This window comes from Sardina pilchardus, chromosome 7, assembly GCF_963854185.1.
Source record: "Sardina pilchardus chromosome 7, fSarPil1.1, whole genome shotgun sequence".
NCBI classification, from domain to species: Eukaryota; Metazoa; Chordata; class Actinopteri; order Clupeiformes; family Clupeidae; genus Sardina; species Sardina pilchardus.
In genome coordinates this window covers 26,133,640-26,153,639 of record NC_085000.1, presented here as the reverse complement: position 1 = coordinate 26,153,639, position 20,000 = coordinate 26,133,640, and the positions used below count along the sequence as shown (strand labels likewise).

Genomic DNA, 20,000 nt, shown 5'->3' with positions numbered 1-20,000 from the left:
TGCTAAGGTAGCAAACTAGCACAAAATCTCGAAATTGACCGGAGGTCACAAAAACAATGTTTTCAACTGCCGTGTCTCGCCTTATAAGAGATGAAGCAACTACGACTTGTGTTAGAAATATACCTAGCATGCATGACGTCCACTTCATTGGACACATGGTTAATCGCAATTTACAACTTATTTTATTTATTTTTTTTTTTACAAATTTTCAGAGCAATATTGTTCCTTAGATATTCCTGCATATCATCATATTTGCTTTAGGACCTAGGGTTGTCCTTTTATAGAAGGATTGACAGGATATTCTAGCAGTGGTCAATAACATGGTCAACCATAGACCTAAAAGAGGCCACATGGGTTTATCTCGTTTGGCCCATGTCTAACCCAAACATTAAAAATAAATGGGCCCCATACTGTATGTGTTGCCCATTCTGAGCCCATATATTGGTTTCTCATCAATTACCCATGTAGGGCCCAAATGAACTGCCCATGTGATATTGTCCCATTTTTTTCATATCCAACCCGAGTGGCTAACCCTACTGGGCCCTATATTTGTTGCCCAGCCTGAACCAATTGTTGATTTCCCATTTATGACCCACACAGAACCAATGTGGGATGCTCACATGGGTTTATCCAGGTTTGCCTATGTTCAACCCAAACATTAAATACAAATGGGCCCCATATGTGTTGCCCATTCTGAGCCCATGTATGGGATTCCTATTACAGACCACAGTAGGACTCATAGTGGGAGCCCACATGGTTTTGACCAGGTTTGACTAAATCTAACATCCCACCTGGGACCTTGCTGTGTTGCCCATGCCAAGCCCATATTATGCTTTCCTACTATTTACCCAACCAGGACCTATATGGTTAGCCCACATGGGTCGGCCCACATGAGATCTTCTTGGCTAACCCATATGGGCCCCTTGAAAAATGCCCACCTCTAGCCCATACCCACCTGGTACCAATGAAGCCCATGTAGAACCCATGTGGGCCCCATACATGTTGGCTGGGAAGTAGATTGACATACTCTACATTGCATGAAAGAGCCCAAAAATCGACAGGCCCATTTTCCTAAAACACAAAATCCACCTTCCAGCACACTCTGTCATGTATTTTGGGAGAATACTGGCATTACATGGGGAAAAAAGATTAAAGAGTAACCTCTTATGCCTGCAACAATAGAGCTCAACAGTCCCGCCCTCTGCTCCGATTCTAGAAATAAGATTTGTTATTTCTTTATCCATTGAAACCTGGATTATAAACCATAAAATCTATTCAGATGGAAGCATGTTATCGTTAGGCTGGAAAATGTTTGAAATGTATTATTTAATAAGGCGGGGTCTAAAACTTCGTATAGGCTACAGATTTTTCTAGACATTGATTGGAGAAATGAATGGGAAACTTACTTTCAGAAACTAAGATCTCTCTCAGAGCAGGAGGGGTGGAACTGTTGATTGAGCTTGTTGATTGACACTCCCATCCAACCACCCACCTCGCGATGTGCACTGCAAATTCTGGTTCGAGTTAGATCCACTGTTGTTCATAATATGTCAGAATCCTGAGGGCTTTTCCATCACAACACCACACAAGTTAAATTTTTAAGTTTTAAGTGCCCACAGCAAGTTTTTTGTGAATATCTCAAGAATGGTGGGGCCTAGGAGGAACATTTTATTCTGTGTGTTGGTCTCAAACAGCCATTAGGCCTACATTACATTTGTCTGACGCCTTTTAACCGAAGCGACTTACAACATTTTAAACATTTTAAGCTTTTTAAAGTAATTCTAACAAGAATTCTAGGAAAAAAGGTAGAGTGCAGCCATCTCAACCCATCCAATAATTACTCATTTGCGGTTTAGCGCCACCCAGTTAAAGATGACAAAGCAAAAATGAGGCATTGTAATCACAGGTCTCTTTGGCAGACATTGCTCAAAAGTGCACAACATTTGATGTGTAGAAGAATTGTCACCAACTCTTCTGGGAAGGCTTTCCACAAGGTTTAGGAGTGTGTTTATGGGAACTTTTACTATTCTTACAGAAGAGCATTTGTGAGGTCACACTCACAATGTTGGACGAGGAGACTGGGTCTCAGTCTGCGCTCTAATTCATCTCAAAGGTGTTCTGTTGGATTGAGGTCAGGACCAGGGTGGGAATTATACCAAGGCCATGAGGCCATGGCCGCCGTTGCCCTACACTTTGGCCTTGATGCCCCGTGAAAAAAAAACCCATCATAAGGCCACAGTGGCCTTTATGCCCCTGACTTAGGGTGGCCAACCATTCAGTATAATACGGAATCGTCCCGTATTTGACACGTAAAAGTCTTGTTCCGTATTGAACTGATACGGAACGCTCTTTGCTCTTTGAGTGAAATTAGGTCCGGTGCTTCACCTGATAATCTGCTGCGCATTTGATCACGCAATCGCGGACCGACGGAAAAAGAAAGCAAACGCAACCAAAGTCTGCCATGATTGGGCCTCAACTTAAAGAAGTTTGAGGCTGTGTTAGTGTTTCTCAAAGCCTACAGCGGCTAGCGGGTCTATGTATTTGTGTCGAGATAACCCTGAAATGTAAAACCATTGAATTTTACTCAGTGGCCTTTGTGCCCTATCATGTGGCCTTGGTGCCCCTAAAAAAAAAAAAGAAGGTGAAGGCCAAATGGCCTTGCCCCTAAAATGACGAAATTCCCACCCTGGTCAGGACTCTGTGCAGGCCAGTCAAGTTCATCCACACCAAACTCTGTCATCCATGTCTTTATGGACCTGGCTTTGTGCACTGGTGCACTAGCCTGGCACGCCCTCCCAGTGACGCAACGCCTTCAGGCTTTTGCTGCTGGTCTGGCCAACTGCTCATTGAGAACGATTTCTGAGTTCCCGAAATCTGCGGAACTGCCCCCTTTGGTCGAGAACCAATCAACTTTGAGCAGCTCCAACGGCTCTGGGTAGAGGCGTGTTCAAGGCAGAGGAAAGAGTGTTGTTATTGGTTTAAACTCGGCAAACCGCTTTCTGACATCTACCAGTAGCAAATCGAGGCACTTAAAGGAGGCGGGTCAACCAGCGCTTGCAAGAAACCGTGTTAGTACAGGCTGTTGGTCAGACTAAAGTCTCGCAGAGCCTTTGAAAGTCGATGGTAATCAGGCTACTGGTGCACAGACATGTTGGAACAGGAAGGGACATCCCCGAGCTGGACTTGGTCCCTTAGTTCCAGTGAAAGGAACTCTGAATGCTTCAGCATTAACCAAGAGATTTTGGGCAATTCCATGCTCCCAACTTTGTGGGAAGTTTGGGGATGGCCACTTCCTGTTCCAACATAACAGTGTACCAGTGCACCAAGCAAGATCCATACAGACAAGGATAACAAAGTTTGGTGTGGATGAACTTGACTGGCCTGCACTGCTCGTGGCCAGAGTATATCTTGCGGACAGAATTCAAATTGTGCTCTAGCGAGAACTCTGGATTTCCAGGGCAGCAGTGTGTTATAATTATTTACAGATAAATTGAGAAAAAATCATTGTTTTGCCTCAGGGACAAGAATGAAAACACATACATTGTAAATAAGTAAGTGTATTTATGTACTGTATGAATGAAACATGATAAATTATTGGCACTTTACATACAAAATGAGTATAAACTGAGCTATTTCTATACTGACTTTCGTGTTCCTACTACAGTAGCTACCCTACATACCATTTCAGTACTGTGAACATTACCAAAAACACATTTCACACAATGCTTTATCCTTTGTCATGTTGCAGAGACCTCAAATATTGTTTCAGCATAAATAAAGTAAGGTAAAAATGAAAATCAAGGATGAAAAAAATGAATGAAAACATTGGAATTTAACAAAAATATTCTACAGGTCTTAGCTTTGGGACCTAAATATTAGATAGACAAAATTTGACCAAAATCTGAGACAGTGCAGCAACCATTGTCCTGGATTTTGTCTGAGTTGATGGAGAATGACCCCTATGCCACAGGTAACATGATCACTAATAGTCTCTGAAAACTGGGTCACTTAGAAACATGACCAGGCCTTTGCTGTGAGGGATTTTACCTGAGGCCATTGGTCATGTTTGGTCATCCACATTTTGTGAGGCAGTTACTGATTTCAGCAGTCATCGTCTATGCCTCTCTGACATGTATCATGAATCAAGTTTAAGGTATAAACTAATGTGAATTACATTTTAAAGCAGGATGTGATGTCTGCAGACATGACATTTCATGAAATAACAACTCAACAGTTTTCTTGGGTAAAAATGCCCTTTTCTGTTGCTTCACAAAAAAAGCGCAGTGAACTGGATTGGATAGTGTACTCTAGAAATATGCTTTAATATTGAACAAACAATACATAGGAAAATACCTACATTTACAACAGTAATATACTGCATTTTTTGTATTTCTTACGCAGAGCAGTGTATGTTAATGAACTTGCATAACTAACTCATTGTGTACACACAGCCTCCGATTCAGTTGCAAGGGCTCCATCTAGTGTTCATTAACAGCTTCTAGGACCTGAGAAAGTCCCCTTTTGAGAACTATAAATAGATTATGTACACATAATAATTATAATAAAAAATAATAATAATAACAATAATTAATTAACTAATTGTATGTCCCTATATCAACTTCTTTCCCAAACAAGGATATTCTTTATCTTCACCCAGTCATTTTGCTTTTCTGTGACTCGAATTATTAAACAGAGAACAGTTGACTTCACAGTCTGGTCAATATCCCTCATTTCAAACTGACCCGCATGCAGTGACCCCAAGCTGTGGAGATCTGAGCAGGAAGATGTTTTATGTGACTTCTCAATGGCACCGCCAACCTCAACGACAGCATTTAAGAGAATATCCTTGTTCTCAGATCCTGTCTCAATGGAGATTCGTGAGAGCAACACAGGCTTGTTGAACATCACCATAAAATAATCTCCTTGTTTGGGAGACAATCCCCAAAAGAAATCTGAACCTTGGTTGTAGGCATTTACGGGGCCTTTGTCCTTGTAAGGCTCAATGTTGGTCAGGACCTCTGCAGATGGGTTATCTGCTGGCTCCTCTGCAAATTCGTCATCCTTGAGGCGATTGTAGGTCCCCAGGAAGGATGAGAACTTGCCCATGTGCTGAAACAAGGATGGGCGCATTCGGATGACCTTATCCTGCATGAGCAGTGTCCGAAAGTGAGAGAGCAGGAAGTCGCATGGCATCTCCTGGTAGAAGAGCAAAAGAAAGCGGGCGAGCAGGGGCAGGTCTTCCGAGTGGTAGAGCTTCCCGATGTAGCCCAGCTTGGAGAACTCCAGCGTCGCCCACCGGGTGCTTCCCATGTTGAGCACGTGTTTGCGTATGGCAGAGAGGAAACCCTTGGCGCAGAACACGTCGTCCTCCACCATGATGAAATACTGAGAGAGGTTGGCGCTGAAGTGGACCAGGAAGGAATAGTCCACATTCTGCTTCGAGCGGTAGGTCACCCGGTCCGCAGCGTCGTTGAAGTTCCTTTTCAGTCCCGTCAGGGGAGGGTAGAGCTCCTGAGACGCGTGGATGACCAGGAGCTCGCCCTGGTTCAGATGAACACGGAACTCACTGGCGATCTTTTGACTGGTCTCCTCTACCCAGGCCAGGTCGAAGTCAGCGAGAAGAACCACCACCACCATCTCAGAGAGCTCCTCTTTGGAAGAATGGGAGAAGATGGAATTAAGAGTGTCCATTAGGTAGTTTTCTTTCTTTCTCTTGACTGAAGAAAGACCAACTGTGAGGTACTCTGCAGGCAAAAAAAAGGCAAAATGGTTTGTGAATTGTTAAGCCATATCTGGAAAGAATGAGCTAATAATCAAAGTAAATGTTTTAGGCACTGTAAAGAAATAACACAGAAATGGGCGCGCTCATCTCCAAAATCAAATTCCTTCTTAGGGTGCGAGTTTGCAAAAGACTGTGAAAACAAAGTTGAAAACCACACTCTCAAGCATTAGCTCACTATCATAGTATCTACAAATCCTCTGCATACCATGCAAGTACTTATAGAAGGTGAGGTGCAAATAGCTTATAGTCCAATAAAGATTTATCAAGAGCTAATGCTTGAAAGTATGGTTTTCCCTTTGTTTTCCCTGTAAAGAAACTAAACACCAATATAACAATGACAATATTCTTAATTTGTTTCTGTCAGTTCTGGAGGCGGTATTGTATACAAATGGCTACTGACTGTCACACTTTATCATTTTAAAAGAGCCTCATCACATCAGGATGATATACAGTTAAAACTGATCTTAACACACAATAAATAACAGAATCAATAGACATGTACTGTACATCCTTGTTATTCAGCTGCCATTAACAAGAGAAGTCACTTCTCGGTCAGTGCTTACTTTGTATTGGTGGAGGGGTGCCGGCAAGAAGATCTAAGGTCACATTAAACGGCATGATAGTATTCGGGACAAATGAAGCCCACTTATAACCACTGGACCAATTCTGTTCAATCAAATAAAAGAAACATATATTCAATAAAACAAAAAATGGCATATGTTGCTGCAGCTCCATACTCTGCTCATACTCATACTCAAGTAAGGTTAACAAAAGCCAAAGATCTCATTTGATAACCGATTTTAAATGGATACATAAGTGTACCATGTCAGTGCTTCAACAATCAACACATATTAATGGCAGGTTGATTTTCAAACTGATAAAAACTTGGACTTACAGTCAGTGCCGGCCCGAGCTCTTTAGGGGCCCTAAGAAGAATTTGATTTGGGGGCTCCGTCCCACCACTTGGAGTCACCTGTGTTATTATTGGAGTCACCTGTGACGATTATTGACACAAATGTGAGAGAGATGGAGGGGGCATCACGTATGTCTGGTGGCAATTGGTTCCACAAACGTGGAGCCGAAACAGCAAAGGCCCTGTCACTTTTTTGTTTTAATCTGGAGTGGTGGATATGTAGAAGACCTGATTGCAAGATATCAGGGACCTAGTGGCTGAGTGGGGAATTAGGAGGTCTAAGATGTAAGATGGGGCCTGGCCTGATGGGCTTTGAACACCATCAGAAGGATTTTAAAGTGGATCCTTTGATGCACTGGCAGCCAATGAAGGGGTGCAAGAACAGGTGTGATATGATCCCAATTTTTAGACCCAGTTAAGAGTCTTGCTGCTGCATTCTGGACCATTTGTAAGCATTGTATGAGGGACTGGGGGAGACCAAGGTAGAGGGAGTTACAATAATCCAGCCGTGATGTTATAAATGCATGAATAATTGTTTCCAGATTATGATATGACAGGGAGTGTTTTATTTTAGCTAAAAGCAGACCTGCAAACCCCTCAGCGTAAAAAAGGTGACAGTGTCCGACGGGGGGGGGGGGGGGGGGGGGGGGGGGGTGCATATAAAGAAAACTGCTCGTTTTTGATGATGTATGTAAACACAAGCACACACACACACACACACACACACAGGGGAGAGTATTTGAACCCATGCTTGACTAAAAAGAGGAATAGAAAATAATCTTCATGCCTTAATTAAACAAAAAATGAGTAAAAATCAAGGATTTTCTTCAAAAAATGAAGAATGTATCGTAAATAAATACATGTTCTTACTTTAATACAGGGGGCATACAGTAAGTAGGCCTGTTTTGACCCCTAGGTCAATTCCCATAGGTGCAGGAGGATTTTTTTTATATGCTTATGTTTTTATCTTTAAAGGCCAGCTATTTCATGGATCCAGGATACTATGCATCCTGATAAAGTTCCCTTGGCCTTAGGAATTAAAATAGCCCCACATCATCATATACTCTTCTTCACCATAGCTAGATATTGCATGGTGTTTTTTTCCAGTTAGCCTTTAGTCATTAGTCATTAAGTAATTTAGTCATTAATCATTAGTCTGTTTGATGCTCATTGAGCTCAATGCAAATCAATGCACGTCCTGCGTCCTACAGAGGGTGCATTAAACGTTATTTGCACACCTATGACCTTGATCCAAATTGTTGGCCGTATCACACTGGAATAGCCTATTAATTTGGCAAACTCATTGTGAAGTTTAAATGAACGGTCACGTTGCATCCAAGCTGTAGACGTTCAGAACATACTGTAACATTGTCGCACATGGCGGTGGTTGATTTTAGCTAGTTGGATAGGGCAATTAAAATAGCGATGTTTCAAAGCTAATGGTTCATAGAAAAGAGATAGAACTGACTGGCTTTTGACCATAGCAATCATCCATTTAGAACTAGCAACGGCAATTTGTATTGCAAGTTTAGAAATTAGTTGATATGTGGTGGACAGAAGTAGCCGCCTAGTTCTACTAACAAGACAACATATTTTTAGCGATTTAAACCAAAGATTGTTACACCGTCTCTGTCACGTTTACATCATAACAGGAAATTAACACAAAACAAATGGTAACGGTGGAATAAGTGGGATAATGGACTCCACGGCGTTCGGTCCAAGAAATAAATGCACTTAGAAGGGGCCGGCTACGTTCATATTTGTGGACCGAACGCGGTGTCGTCCCTGACAAAAATGACGCGCGGTAGCAGGGATGAAGAAAGTGCTAAGACTCCGATTGGCCCAGAGAAGTGTCAATTACAAGAATTAGCCAATAATGTTTCGCAATTCTAGCCCGCATTACATACAGATGAGCAGCCTTCACCCCAGCGAACCCCCCCCCCCCCCCCCCCAAATAAAAACTCTCCGGTTCTGCGCGATTCACATGAATGACCCAATTTACCAAGAAAACGGCGATTGTCGCCGAAAAGCGACAAGTTTGCAGGTCTGAAAAGGGAGTGTTTTATTTTAGCTTTTTACCACAGCAGAGATTTGCTTATGAAAGCAGAGCTCAGAATCAAAAATGACACCCAGATTTCTAGCAGATGGTTTTACAAAAGATTTCAGACTACCCAGGCCAGTTACTGTGGTTTTTTTGGCTTGTGGATAGGCCTCTCACACCTGTGCATGTGCACAGTTAACAACTCACTCTGTATTGTTATCTTTAATCTCATTAAGAGAAAAATAATCCCCATACTTCTATGACTGCAAACTCACTTTTACCTGACTTGTTAGCATTGCTGTGGGTTTAACGCTGCCGCATTAACATTACATCAGTGTCTGTCTGTGTGCACATAATCCAAATGTTGGCAGACACAGCAGTTGTAGCAAAGTATATTGATGAACTCTTTTGTATACCTAGCCTACATATTATGACTCTGTTTCATTTATTTAATATGTAAAATTATAATAATAACAATAATTTCAAAAGCGATTGGGGGGCCCCCCTGCTCAGTTTGCTTATGCCTCGGGCCGGCTCTGCTTACAGTCTTGGACGAAATCAAAATGTTAGACTTACGGTTTTCCTCCATGGAATCTGACCAAGTGAAAGATACAGGCCAGCTATGGTGACAAGTGCAATGCATGACCTGATGGTGGAGCCCCAGTACCATCTCATCTCTGCAGGATTTCCCTGAGGCAAAGTGAAACAAAATTGCAACAATCACTAAACATTTTCCCATAAAAAATTAGTTCATAATCATCACACAACATCTCAACTCTGTCCTTCTGTCCTCATGTGTTCATGCTGGCTTAAAGTCTCCTCTTTTGTCAATTATTCATCAAACACGTTGGTTTATGCACATGGGTCTATAAATGATTCAGAGATCACATTCAGCAGTGTTATATAGCTGCTCATAGGCCAGTAAAGAGATACCATGGATCAGTGCTGACAATCACCGGCAGCCCATTCATGCTTTGGTGTAGGCAGGGGTGGGGCAGCCTGCTTCTTGGTTTACACAGAGGACTCACCATTACTGAACAAAAATGAGTCATTCTCGTGAAAACAATGAGCTAATGTCTCATGACCTAAAGGAAAAGTCCTGCAAGTTTAGTTGTCTCCATATATTCACAAATTTGATTTCTCTCACTAATTAGGCTACTGCAACTAACATGGCAAACTTTTGCCATTTTGGAGATTATGGCCATTTGCAGACATGTGTGCCATACTGGACGGCAAAAAAATAGGAGACAGACGGCAAATTACAGTATGATGTAGTGAACACCATTACTTTGACATCTTTGTAGTTCAATGTACTGCAGTGTTAAGGGTCTGGTGGTAATACAAACATGGCAGTGGTGTTGTTAGATGAAATGGGCCATGATCACAAATCTAAATACTTGATGATGACAGCTAGCCAGTTAGGACATCTAACGTTATAATGTAGGGGTTTTCAACCTGTTTCAGCCCAAGGGCCCCTATAGGCTGAGAGAGACACAGCGCATGGACAACCCCACACACGCCCCACCCCAAATTTAGGCCTAACATTCATATCTTATTTGGAAGTAAGTGCCAGTCATACTGCCTGATCTGCCGGCGATTTGAATTTCGCCCTGCAGCTGGTAATCTGAACATCTATCTCTCCTGCTTCCTATCACATCTTCTGGGTCCAATAACAAACTAGCTTATCCAAAAGGCAGACCCAGATTGTTGGTCTAATTGGTTGTTGGTCTATCGAAAAGCGTACACAGCCTTTTGAACTACTGTATGCCCATGATCACACCTCTTCTGCAGTAGAAATAAAGTGCAGACTCACCAGAATAATGTTCAATCTTAAAAGATTGAGCTTAGTATGGTGATAGCCAGACTAGTCACATTCACATCAAACACACACACACACACACACACACACACAAACACTCCCCTACACATGTTAACATGTACATCTCCTACACTCCCCTACACACGCTCCCGCTTACTGTAACATGTAACATTGTAATCTCTTACTCCCAGAAATCACACCTATGTTATATTATGCTATTTATGTATTTCTATAACTCGCCCTACCCATACGCTACCGTTAAATGTGATTGTGGCCACTTAGTTCACCGACAATCTTCAGCAAAGTGTATGCATTCTGACATGATAACTCTAATAGCAGAGTGGTCCCCAACTGAATAAGTCAGCACAAGCAGGGCTGGCAAGTGAAAAGTGACAGTGACAATTATTAGCAAGTTGAGCCTGTAACATCCGCATATTGTAATGAAGCAAATGTCAGGTTGTCATCAGGGCCAGGGTGGGCTAAGGCCAGGGTGGGCAGGGTCGGCAGCTACAGTAGTACACCCTGTGCGGCATGAAGATTTTAAAGATGCTCCCAGAGAAGCACTGTAGCTGCCAGGCTACAGTAGCTGTTGGCAGGGATGGACATGCACAGCACAGGCTGAATTTTAAACAACTTTATTTGGCTGTACAGTGGTGACAGCGGTCTCATCCATGTTCCAAATATCATTAGGCCCAAATCTATACTTCTACATGACCATCTCCAAGTTGTCAAAGAACATGGCAACATTCTGCCTATTGAAGCTCAAGGCCTGTCTCAAGCTTGTGGCCTCAGGTGATCGGATGGAGAGAGAAGGATGGCGTTTGAGAAAGCCACCGAATCAGTCAGCACAGGCTTGACTAGTATCATTCCAGGACTGGGATTTTAATTTGCTGTGACACACTGGTAAGCCAGACTGCGCACTTCTTTCTTTTCTTTCTCAGAGGCCTTTATTATGTAATCTCTTAGCTGCTGTTCTTGGTGACCGTTGAACAACTGGCGTGAGTGGTAGATCCACCCTGGATGTCATCATTTGACATTTTCTGGCAGTAACGGGCCAATGTCCTGTAGTTAATACCAGTTGAATTTCTAGCTTCACCTGTCTCACAGCCAAAAGTATGTATTGTTCTGCCCCTGTCTGTATTTCTCTTGAAGTTCCTGACCATTCTACCAACAAAGACAAAAAATATATCACTGTCTGCACATCCTCAGTTGAAAAAAACAAAAACTAATTATAATACTAGAGGGGTTGGTTGTCACATGTACCGGTAACAACCAACCCCATAGCCTACTATGTGACATCCTCAGCTGACCTCTTGAAAAACCTGTTAGCTGCCATGGCTTTAACTTGATAGCTAAAATATTGCTGAAAATAAAGCTAGGCCTACTACTTTTGGCTTTTTAATGAGTGTTTTGTTTTTGAATGACAAATAACCTACAAGCTCTCAATTCAAAAACAACACCAACGTGAAAATTTACTCTGACCCATGAAAATTACAAATGGTCTCCTCACCTCAATGTTTTGTGTCTGCTCAGCAAAATAGCAAATGAGTAAGCTATCAAAGGCTAACAGTTTTATATTAAAATTGTACCACAGCGCCATCTAGTGTGCCTGGAATAAGCAATGTCACAACCAGCCCCGGTCTCCTACCTGCTCCCTACCGACAAAAAAAGTAGCAGCATGATGTCAATCAGGATGGACCTATATCATACGCATTTCTTTATACAAGAGCCTTGTTTAGGTCGCCTAGGTAGGCTCTCTCTCGTTCTGTACAAATGTGACCTGGGTACTTAGGCTATTTGACAGCTAGTGCTGCCAATAATGATGCTGACAGCAATGTCATGTTCGTCCACTCCGACTGGAACTGCCTGTTTCATCATCAATTTTGTGTTTCATCGATTTTTCTGTCAAAGACAGAGACATGCTTATAACATTACTGGAGGAATTAACATTGGGGTTATTAGGGCTACTGCTGCCAACGTGGGAATTGCTGTGCAGGCAGGTGCGTTCGTAAATTGCCACTCGCGAGCTAGTGGCATAACTGTAACTTCACAACGTAGCCTAGCCCAGAGCCATAGGCCTAGCCTAATCACAAATCACGTAGGCCTACAGGAAGTTAGAAAATTGGAGAAACACATTTCCCCATTCAGTAGGCCTTGTTCCTTTGTAAAAAATAATGTCAAATTGTACATTGTACATTTAAGAATACCCTATGGTAATTAGGTCTAATTTCTCTGGATGTTTTGGAAAAGGCTGTCCTATGCATGGTCTTGTGCTAGGAGGGTGTAAATAGATAGATGGATGGCTAGCTGGGCAAATACATAGCCTACATAACATACCATCATATGTTGAGGATTCAGAACTGCCTTTTTATATTAAATGATGCTTTTGTATTTTTCAGCTCTTCTGCGTGACCTGTTGGTGAACCAACAAATCCTGTTGGACCAGCAGAGGAGCATGTGATAATGATTCAAGACCTACACCAAAGATCCTTATAGGATCTGGAGGCCTTGGAGGGTGACCTGGCAACCCAGCGGGACCTTCATCAGGAATTTTTGAGCTGGTTTGATGGTTTGAAGAGTGGGTAATGCTGAATGAATGGTAAAAAATGTATGGTAATACAACCTGACCGGTTATTTGTCTTTTGTAGGTCATCACTATTGGATTGGCAGGGGAAGCCGATGTCAAAGATTTATTTTTTGAGAAACTGCATCTGAAGGCAGTAGTGATGGGTAAGCATTTAACTGTTATCATCACTGTTTATTACATGCATCCTGTTCTAGGCCCTGATAACTCTTTTCCAAAAGCTCCTGCACCTATGCAGATTCTATCAGGCTGAAACAATCAGTCACCTGTCAGACAATTCTTAGTAGAATTTAACAGAACTGAACACACAGCCCCACACACCTATCTCCCACACTATGAGTTCTATTGGAACACTGAGAGTGTAGGTTTGTGTGTGTGTGTGTGTGTGTGTGTGTGTGTGTGTGTGTGTGTGTGTGTGTGTGTGTGTGATTCAGACCTGAATGCACAAAAGCAATGGGTGGACAAAGGCTTATGTTTGTCTTTGCGATGTAGGTTATCTGTAGGTCTTTTTGTCTAAAGGTCATGCTTCACGCATTTCAACATAAAGGTTATTTGAAACTGGAATATGATATGCCATATTTTCAAACTAGACACTTCAAACGATAAAACTGCTCAAACTGGTTTCAGAGATATATCATAGTGTAGGTTATCTGTATAGGCTAATGTCCATCAGATGTCCAAACTGTATATCAAAATAAACAGCAGACCTTACCAAACACAGTGTGTAAAGCATTCCTCTTACAATTAGCCATTCCAGAGTTATCCGGTTTTGAAATTGTAGCAAACACTTTACAATAACTACACACTAACTGCCTTCACCCAGTTAACAGCACCTAAAGCCATGCAAAAGTTTCTGTATTCTTCTACTAAACTGTTCAGCATTTGTAAACTCTTACTAAATGCTTTGTTCCTCATTTCTTAAGTATTATTCCTACATCATTTCTCATCTGTAAAATGTTTATACACACATTATAAATTATTTGTTCAAAGTAAATAAGAAAATAAGTAAATATATGAGAATTAGCCTGAAAAGGGCCAAAGGTGGCAGTAAATATATCAAAGGCAAATTAACAGTTACAGTGACAGTTAATCACTCAAATATTCCATGGGCCAGAGGAGGCTACTGGTTCTATTGGTTCACACTATGTCTTGTCCAGGGGTGTACTGTAGTCTACGCCATACACTGGAAAACATCAGTAATGTCCGTATACCCTCTGAAAAATGTACGATGATACGTAACATCATTTTGTGGCAACATTTTCACGGTTTCGCCCCTTCTGTTTCCCTTTCACGGTTTTGTGTCCATCAATTTTGGACGTATTAGGCTTCTGTGGCCTGTGGCCTGTGTGTGACCTGTTGGCTCCATGCTCTAAACTACTCATATCGTGTGATCTTGCATTTCATTAGTTTCAGTGAAGTTGTCACTGAAGTTGATTCTGCCGCTGAGCTACAGAGCCACAGCCATAGATATATATAATTTACAAGGTCTTATTTTTTCCTTTAGTAGAATGAATGGATACCGTAACATCAATTAATTTCGGTAGAGACCATGATATTGTAGATCCCAAGGGGAAAATATGCGTCTATTCAGAAAATAAACACGCTACAGTGCCCATAGAAAATCATCATACCCCTTTGAAATAGTTACTTTATTTGTCTTAAAGCCTGAAATCAAACCCATTTTTATTTATCTTTTTTTTTTCATCTTTTTCCAGTTTTATTTACAAATATAGCTGTAGGCCTACAGCATCAAAATAATGGGGGGGAAAGGCAACCGTTTTAATACAACATTTAAAAACTAGAATAACAGGGTTGGAAAAGTCATCATACCCCTGATTTAATACTTTGTAGAGCTTCCTTTTGCTTTAATTAAAGCCATTAATCTGTTTGGATATGTCTCTATTAGCTTTACACGCCAAGATTGGGAAATAGTTGCCCAATATTCCTTGCAGAATTGTTCGAATTCAGTCAAATTCTGTGGGGAACGGTGATGGTCTGCTCTTCTCAAGTCAATCCACAGATTTTCTATAGGATATATAGTAAGGGCTCTGGCTTGGCCACTCAAGGACATTCACTTCCTATCCTTAAGCCACTCCTTTGTTCTTTTGACAGTATGTTAAGGATCATTGTCGTGTTGGAAGAATTTGGACGTACTTGGCAGCATCCATTTTTTATTCTATCCTGACCAATTGCCCAGTTCCCACTGAAGAGAAACATCCCCACAACATAATGCGGCCCCCACCATGCTTCCAGATTCCAGATGTAGTGTTTTTGCTCTGAACTCCAAGCGCTATGATTGGCGAAAGCTAAACACAGTACACCACTCAAAACACACCATACCTAACTGTGAAGCATGGTAGGGGCAACACTACAGTATGTTGTGGGGATGAGGTGTTGCTTCGAGACAGGTGTCGCTATGGTATATGGAGGAAGTTGGGACACATTTCAACTCATCTAAAGGGTGTAGGTAGCCTATATGTAGGCCAATTTAGGCTGTTTAATTAGTTTTTTCCTAATGTTACAGCCAGGCCAAAATCAATTTGTGGCATCAATCCACCCTATAAAGCGTTTTTTGGTGTTGTCATAGAAACCTTCCCGTCAGAGAGCATGAAGCTAGGGTCCCAACCCCAATAACTGTCCGCAACTGCCATATTGTCCAGATGGCGAACAGCAATCAGTAAACAAGTGCTTTATTTCTATTGCGCAAGAGGCGTGATCAATGGGCATAATACAAATTACCTTGAATAATCTTGAATTTCCCTTTGGGGATCAATAAAGTAGGCCTATCAGGGTGAAATCCAAATCAATCTAATACAAAACCCTGAAAAATACATACTGTAGCTGATGACAGACAAAATGTTTCTCTGACTGCAAGCACTTATGTGGCCTCTTTTTAACCTGAACTTCATTTCCCTTCTTGTGCTAGAAATGCATGCCTATTGCTTAGCCATGACTGACAACATGGGGGACAAACACATTTTTGTCAAGTACAGCAAATCTCCTCAATATTTGTCACTTTGTGGCATACTAATTCAAGGAAAGTAGCTAACCCCTATAGGCTACAACCAGACAGCAGAGAGCCGCCTCAGCAACTTTAACCGACAAAAGGTTAGTCAAGATTCTAGCCTTTGGCTCCTGAACAACAGTAAGCATGGCTTATTGTCATGGTTAGCCTAAAGGTATATTTAATGATGAAATGTGGGCATATTCTTGAGCAAGCAGAAAGGCTACTCTAATGTCCCTCAAGGCCACATTTGATTTTTTCCAATATGGCCTAGCTCACTGCAAAATACAAATTACCAAATATGCTAAAGTAATGAAATACATACATAGCCTACAATTAAAATAGCCTACTGCCCACCACGTCTGATTTTGAATTAACGTCGTTCATTGAGAGCGCTGTCATTTTTTCTGAGAAGGATTAGACACTTATAAAAAGGACAAGTCCAATGACCAAAACGCCTTCAGGCTATTTACCCCCACCTTCAACTTGGACTTAAACCCACTTAGACTGCTGTCATGGCCTAGCCTGATGCTGCTGAAACCGAAACATAGGTTAAAGTAGAAAATGTGAGGTTTCTTTTTCATCATGAACGCTGTCATGACGAACACATGACGCTTTTCACTAGCCTGCATTTGCATTGGTCTTCTTGCTATAGGCCTAGTCTACTTGGAAAATAAATCGAATTGAGTTAAACTAATCGTATAGACCAATAATAGGCTATAATAATATTTCAAACTTACTTTAGTCGTGTTACCATTCCTCGTTCACCACTCTTGTTCCAAGCGGCAAATTTAACAGAGCCTCGCGCGCCACGGTGTGTCTGCGAACTGGTGGTTTAAATGGGAAGGTTTGCTGGGATGTTTTAGGCTACCTGACAGAACCCCGCCCCTAATTCTACTGACATCGAGGCGGCTCACCTGTGTTTTAGCGTTTCTGACAAACACAATAATTGAAAATGTAGGACAGCTCGTGTTTACTTTTAAATATTATTCAACCAAGAAGATACTGCTTAGGCCTATCCGAATCCGACTCTGCATCAGAGGATGCATTTAGCCTATGGTTTCGTGTAGTCTACGTGATGATATGCAGTTGCCGCAGTTGATAAGAAATGGACAATGGACGTGGAGAGGGACAGCGAGAGTGGTCGGACGGGTGATATTTTCCTCCAATAGGCCTACTTAAACATTATCTGCGTGATTATTTATTCAGTAGGTAATAGGTAACGGATTAACAACTTGGAATTGCGTGCCTAGTGTCAGTTTATAGTTTAGCTACAATTAGTTTCCAGCAATCAATCTGGGAGCGGCGTAGTTGTAACATTTTAGATACCTTCAACACCTGCAACAACTGGGTTCTATGAACTGTAGCCTATATTTCTTCCTGACTGGACGGATATCCCTGGACATTTGAACGCAGACTTTGCACACCTAATAAATTCGGCTACACTGCGATACAATGCGAGATTCGCGAACGAAGATTAAATGAACTGTCACGTTGCATCCAAGCTGAAATAGCCTACAGACGCTCAGAATGTACACTGTAGTAACATTGTAGCATATGACAGAGGTGGTGATTGGTCAGGAGTAGCCTAATAAATGAAAGAGTGACGTATTAAGTATTCCTGGCAGAACAATACACTAGTGTATGGCATGCCACGCAGTACCACACCGATGTTTACACACCCTGTGGTACCAGAGGGTGCACCTGTCTTACTGTAGTAACAGGAGGACCTGGCAGGACTCAGGCGGAGCCATATGCCTGACTGCCGGACCACGGGTTAGGCTGCCCGATGGGCTGGCTGTTCTCTGCAGGCTGCCTCATGTTGGCGTCCGAGGTAATGTTGGTAAAAAATATAAGGTATACCAAAGTGAATCATGAGATCCAGTCACAAAGAAGTATAAAAAAGATACAGGGTTTAATTAGGCTGTACAGGAGAGAGGCACACACGTGAAGCACAGTGCCTGGAATATGGGCCTATGCAGAACATTAAACCACATTAGAATATTGGACATAATGATGAATTCTACTCTCTCTGTGATGACAGTCGCAGGCTGAGGCATCCTCCTCCCCCTCCCCATGGCCCTGGCCAGTGCATCAAATGGGGTGACATCAGAATCTCGGCTAATGCCACCGGGATGACACGGTAGTGGTGGTGGTGGAGGCAGTGGGGGCGACGGTGCTGGTGGAGGCAGGGAGGGTGGCGGACGAGGTGGTGATGGTGGAGGCAGCGGGACCGGGGGCGGCGGTGTTGGAGGCAGGGAGGGCAGCGATGGTGGCGGAAGAGGAAGTGGTGGAGGCAGCTGGGCCGACGGTAGTGGTGGAGGCAGGGAGGGCGCCGATGGTGGCAGACGAGGTGGTGGTGGTGGCAGCACTGGCTGTGGCGGATGAGGAGGAGGCAGCTGGGTCCCAAGGCGTCGGGACGGCAATGATAGTGTTGTCGGTGACATCACTGGTCGTGGCTACGGTGGTGGAGAGGAGTACCATGTTGGTGACACGTGTCTCTCCAGCAGTGTTCACGCAGCAGTGAATGGTGATGTGTTCTCTGGATGTCACCTACTGTAGATAGATAGATAGATACTTTATTGATCCCCATGGGGAAATTCAAGGTCCCAGCAGCTTAAGACACCACATACAACATACATTACAATGTAAACAGGAAAATACAAAGCAAATCAACAAATCAACATGACTAAAGTAAAATACTATGATAAAGATGTGCATGAATGTACTGAGGATTGGTACTGTGATCCAGTATGAGGTGTGTGTCAAGTAGTGCAAATAAGTCCAACAGTGCAACAGTGCTGGATTAAATTCTAGTGACCAGCAATAAATATGTACAGTACAAAAAAGTAAGCATAGTAATAACAGTACGGTACTAGTATAAATATATGGACAATTAAAATAAATATAACATAGTAATATAAGAGTTATAGCAGCAGTGCAAGGATAGTTAGATATGGGTGCAGAGTGCAGACATTATAGTCATTGGTCAAATATATGGACAAAAAGAGAGGGTAGACATGTAAGCCATGCCATGTAAGTGTATAAGAGTGTGGAGGTGCAGATATACTATGCATAGAAGTCCAACTTTCCTTTTCCCTTCAGTGAAGCATTGTACAGTTGTATGGCCCAGGGTACAAATTACTTCCTCAGTCTGTCCGTTGTGCGTGTCATGGAGCGTAATCTCCAGCTGATCAAGCTCTTCTGTTGTACGATAGTGCTGTAGAGTGGATGACAGTCATTGTCCAGAATGCTGTGTAGCTTGTTCAGGGTCCTTTTGTCTGATACTGAAGTGATGCACTCCAGATCAGCTCCCACAACAGAGCCAGCCTTCCTTACCAGCCTGTCCAGTCGCCCAGCATCCCTCTTCTTAGTGCTTCCTCCCCAGCATGCCACAGCATAGAAGAGGACGCTGGCAACAACAGACTGGTAAAACATCCAGAGGAGCTTGCTGCAGAAGGACCACAGCCTCCTCAGGAAGTACAGCCTGCTCTGCCCTTTCTTGTATATTGCTTCAGTGTTGACTGACCAGTCCAGTTTATTGTCCAGATGTACGCCCAGGCACTTGTATGTGTTCACCACCTCCACATTGACCCCCTCGATGGTGACTGGCAGCAGAGCAGGCTTAGACCTCCTGAAATCTATGACCATCTCCTTGGTCTTGGTGTTGAGTTGTAGATGGTTGAGTCTGCACCATTGCACAAAGTCCTCCACCAGGCTCCTGTATTCCTCCTCCTGCCCATCCCTGATACATCCCACAATTGCAGTATCGTCTGAAAACTTCTGCATGTGGCATGCCTCTGTGTTGTAGCAGAAGTCAGACATGCAGGGTGAACAGGACTGGAGAGAGCACTGTT

The 20,000-nt window shown here is 42.6% G+C and overlaps 1 protein-coding gene across 2 annotated transcripts; it reads right to left on the bottom strand.

The window, feature by feature from the left end:
- Window positions 1–3,600: 3,600 nt before the first annotated feature.
- Window positions 3,601–16,971, bottom strand: LOC134087800 (alpha-1,3-mannosyl-glycoprotein 4-beta-N-acetylglucosaminyltransferase C-like). 2 transcript variants are annotated; one of them, XM_062541553.1, is made up of 5 exons: window positions 16,884–16,971; window positions 9,313–9,426; window positions 6,678–6,776; window positions 6,346–6,448; window positions 3,601–5,744 (listed from the first exon to the last, which is right to left on the bottom strand). In XM_062541553.1, exons 2-5 carry the CDS (start codon window positions 9,409–9,411, stop codon window positions 4,615–4,617), a joined length of 1,431 nt encoding a protein of 476 aa, XP_062397537.1. In that variant the 5' UTR covers window positions 9,412–9,426; window positions 16,884–16,971; the 3' UTR covers window positions 3,601–4,614. The 2 variants fall into 2 exon arrangements, with proteins under 2 accessions (XP_062397537.1, XP_062397538.1); XM_062541554.1 differs by lacking the exon at window positions 6,678–6,776.
- Window positions 16,972–20,000: the final 3,029 nt, after the last annotated feature.